The sequence below is a fragment of the Chiloscyllium plagiosum genome, chromosome 42 (assembly GCF_004010195.1).
Source record: "Chiloscyllium plagiosum isolate BGI_BamShark_2017 chromosome 42, ASM401019v2, whole genome shotgun sequence".
Classification (NCBI taxonomy): Eukaryota; Metazoa; Chordata; class Chondrichthyes; order Orectolobiformes; family Hemiscylliidae; genus Chiloscyllium; species Chiloscyllium plagiosum.
Window position 1 is genome coordinate 9,818,100 of NC_057751.1, and position 2,898 is coordinate 9,820,997.

The 2,898-nt window shown below is 43.0% G+C and overlaps 1 protein-coding gene across 1 annotated transcript in view; it reads right to left on the minus strand.

Moving 5' to 3' along the window:
- Positions 1–2,898, minus strand: part of LOC122543095 (chromaffin granule amine transporter) — a 35,440-nt gene that overhangs the window by 20,103 nt on the left and 12,439 nt on the right. The window contains exons 6-7 of the mRNA XM_043681346.1: positions 1,191–1,283; positions 331–420 (exon numbers count right to left, since the gene is read on the minus strand). Coding sequence (XP_043537281.1) covers positions 331–420; positions 1,191–1,283 — 183 coding nt within the window. The remainder of the gene's footprint in view (positions 1–330; positions 421–1,190; positions 1,284–2,898) is intronic.

Consider the following 2,898-nt stretch of genomic DNA (forward strand, 5'->3'; position numbering starts at 1 on the left):
TTCATCCCCTCCCCCACTCACCTATTGTACTCTGTGCTACTTTCTCCCCCCCACCACCCTCCTCCATCTTATCTCTCCACCCTTCAGGTTCACTGCCTTTATTCCTGATGAAGGGCTTTTGCTCGAAACGTCAATTTTACTGCTCCTCGGATGCTGCCTGTGGTTCAGGCAGCACCACTAATCCAGACACTAATATGGGTGGCTACCAGGTTAGGCCAAATGTACCTTCTGCCTCATAATTTAACAAAACAAATAATTCACATGAAATGTAGAACATTCTGTCTTTTTTCAGTAAATCAGCAGTGTTTCACAATTTAAAATTGTACCGACCTCCATCGATTAAAGCCAAGCCTGCCAAAATCAGAAAAGGAGATGACTTTCCCACATATTCATACATCACACTTCCGAAAGGTGCTCCAACTGCAAGCAATGAAAAATTGGAATGAATCCAAATGAAACTTACCAAGAACCAGCTGCAAACACAAGTGAATGGGTGGCACGGTGGCATAGTGGTTAGCACTGCTGCCTTACAGTGCCACGGACCCAGGTTCAATTTCTGTCTGTGTGGAGTTTGCACATTCTCCCCGTGTCTGCGTGAGTTTCCTCCGGGTGCTCTGGTTTCCTCCCACAGTCCAGAGATGTGCTGGTCAAGTGAATTGGCTATACTAAATTGTCCATAGTGTTAAGTGCATTACTCAAGGGAATGGGTCAAGGTGGGTTACTGTTCGGAGGGTCGGTGTGGACTTGTTGGGCCGAAGGGTCTGTTTCCATACTGCAAAGAATCTAATCAATGGCCAAAAGGTTGTTAATTTTATTCCATTCAGTCCTGTGTATTGCCCTGTCCCTGCTGCTGATAATTAAAGCTCCAGAGATGAATGAGAACATTTCAAGATTCTGACCTCTTGGCTTGTCTTCCCAGGTTCTGGTCTGCACTTCCTTGAACAAACTTGCTGAGGTCAAGATTTAAACAAAGGGACCGAAGGTATGGCTTTTGACTGAGCACCCTTCTTTGGGAACGAGACAGTATGGGAGTAGATCTGAGAATGTTTGTTGCTCTTTTTGATTTGATTTGATTTGATTTATTATTGTCATGTGTAATGAGGTAAAGTGAAAAGAGTTGTCTTACATGCCTGACAGTACAAATGTAACAGTACATAGTTTCATCTACGTGCAATGTACACATTACTTACCAAGCACCCCCACAGCTATGCCTCCCAGTGCTATGCCCATGGTTTTGCCTCTTTCATTGTCATCTGTATAATAACTGGCTAACATTGCCAAACCTACAGAGAAAGAAACCATTAGTCCAACAATCACTAAGTCATAAAGAAAAAACTCAAGCAACATCCATTACTTCTCACAAAACTGGAACTCATCCTTAGTCTGTCAGCCCATTTTATTGTTATGGTGTGGAGGTGCCAGTGTTGGACTGGGGTGGACAACGTCAGAAATCACCCAACACCAGGTTATAGTCCAACAGGTTTATTTGAAATCACAAGCTTTCAGAGCGCTGCTTCTTCATCAGTTGGAGTCCAGTTGACGAAGGAGCAGCTCTCCAAAAGCTTGTGATTTTAAATAAACCTGTTGAATTATAACCTGGTGTCATGTGACTTCTGACTTTATTGTTGTGTAGAATTTCAGTGAACTTGTCACCATTGCACTGTCATTTTTGAAAGCTTCTGAATATTCAGAACTGAATATTCAGAATATTCTGAACCAGAAGACCAATATTTTAATGCTGAATGGTCCGATCTATTTGGCTTCTCTTCATTATTTCACCCAGGTTATTATTAGCTTCTGAAATCTCATACAGTTAATTGTTGCTGAAGCAGGCAGATGGAAAAGATATGTTCAGGAAATAAATCCTACCCTCCTCCATTTGATTAGATTAGATTAGATTCCCTACAGTACGGAAACAGGCCCTTCGGCCCAACAAGTCCACACCAACCCTCCAAAGAGTAACCCACCCAGATCCATTCCCCTATCCTACATTTACGCCTGACTAATGCGCCTGACATTATGGGCAATTTAGCATGGCTAATTCATCCGACATGCACATCTTTGGATTGTGAGAGGAAATCAAAGCACCCAGAGGAAACCCACACAGACCACAGGGAGAATGTGCAAACTCCACACAAGACAGTTGCCTGACGCGGGAATCAAACCTGTGTCCCTGGTGCTGCGAAGCAGTAGTGCTAAACACTGAGTCAATGTGCCACCATATTCTGGGCCCCAGTCCTGTTGATTCCCTCCCATCATCTTAACAATGCATTTATCCAGATTCCCCTAAAATAGTGGTTTCATTCTTCTTATTCAACTTTCTTTTTAAAACTTTGCTCATTCAGCGTTTCCTAAAGAATGATGATTCTCTCAGAATCAACGTTGCACCATTGCACTCACAGTCGTGATTTTTAACAAGTAAGTACTGTCAAATCTGAAATAATCCAGAAATCTGAAAGTTTGGCCAAATCCATGATTGTCAGATTGCTCCAGTCTTGGGTTGTTTCACTGGTGCTCATGTTGTGTTGGTTTCTCACATAAAGAATTCTGCTCTTGAAAACTTGGATGAATGGAATGGCATAATGTTCTGATATTGGAAGGAGGCAAGGTTTTAATTTTGTCTTTTTCATTTTCTCTGTGTGTGATTTGCTTAATGCCGTGTCCTCTAACTTGTTTTCAACTCTGCCTTTCCTGTGATTTACAATGACTCTGCTCTCAACCATGGTAGACAATTTCAGAGATTCTGGATCAGTGGTGCTGGAAGAGCACAGCAATTCAGGCAGCATCCGAGGACAGGCAAAATCGACGTTTCGGGCAAAAGCCCTTCATCAGGAATAAAGGCAGAGAGCCTGAAGCGTGGAGAGATAAGCTAGAGGAGGGGGGGGGTGGGGAGAGAGT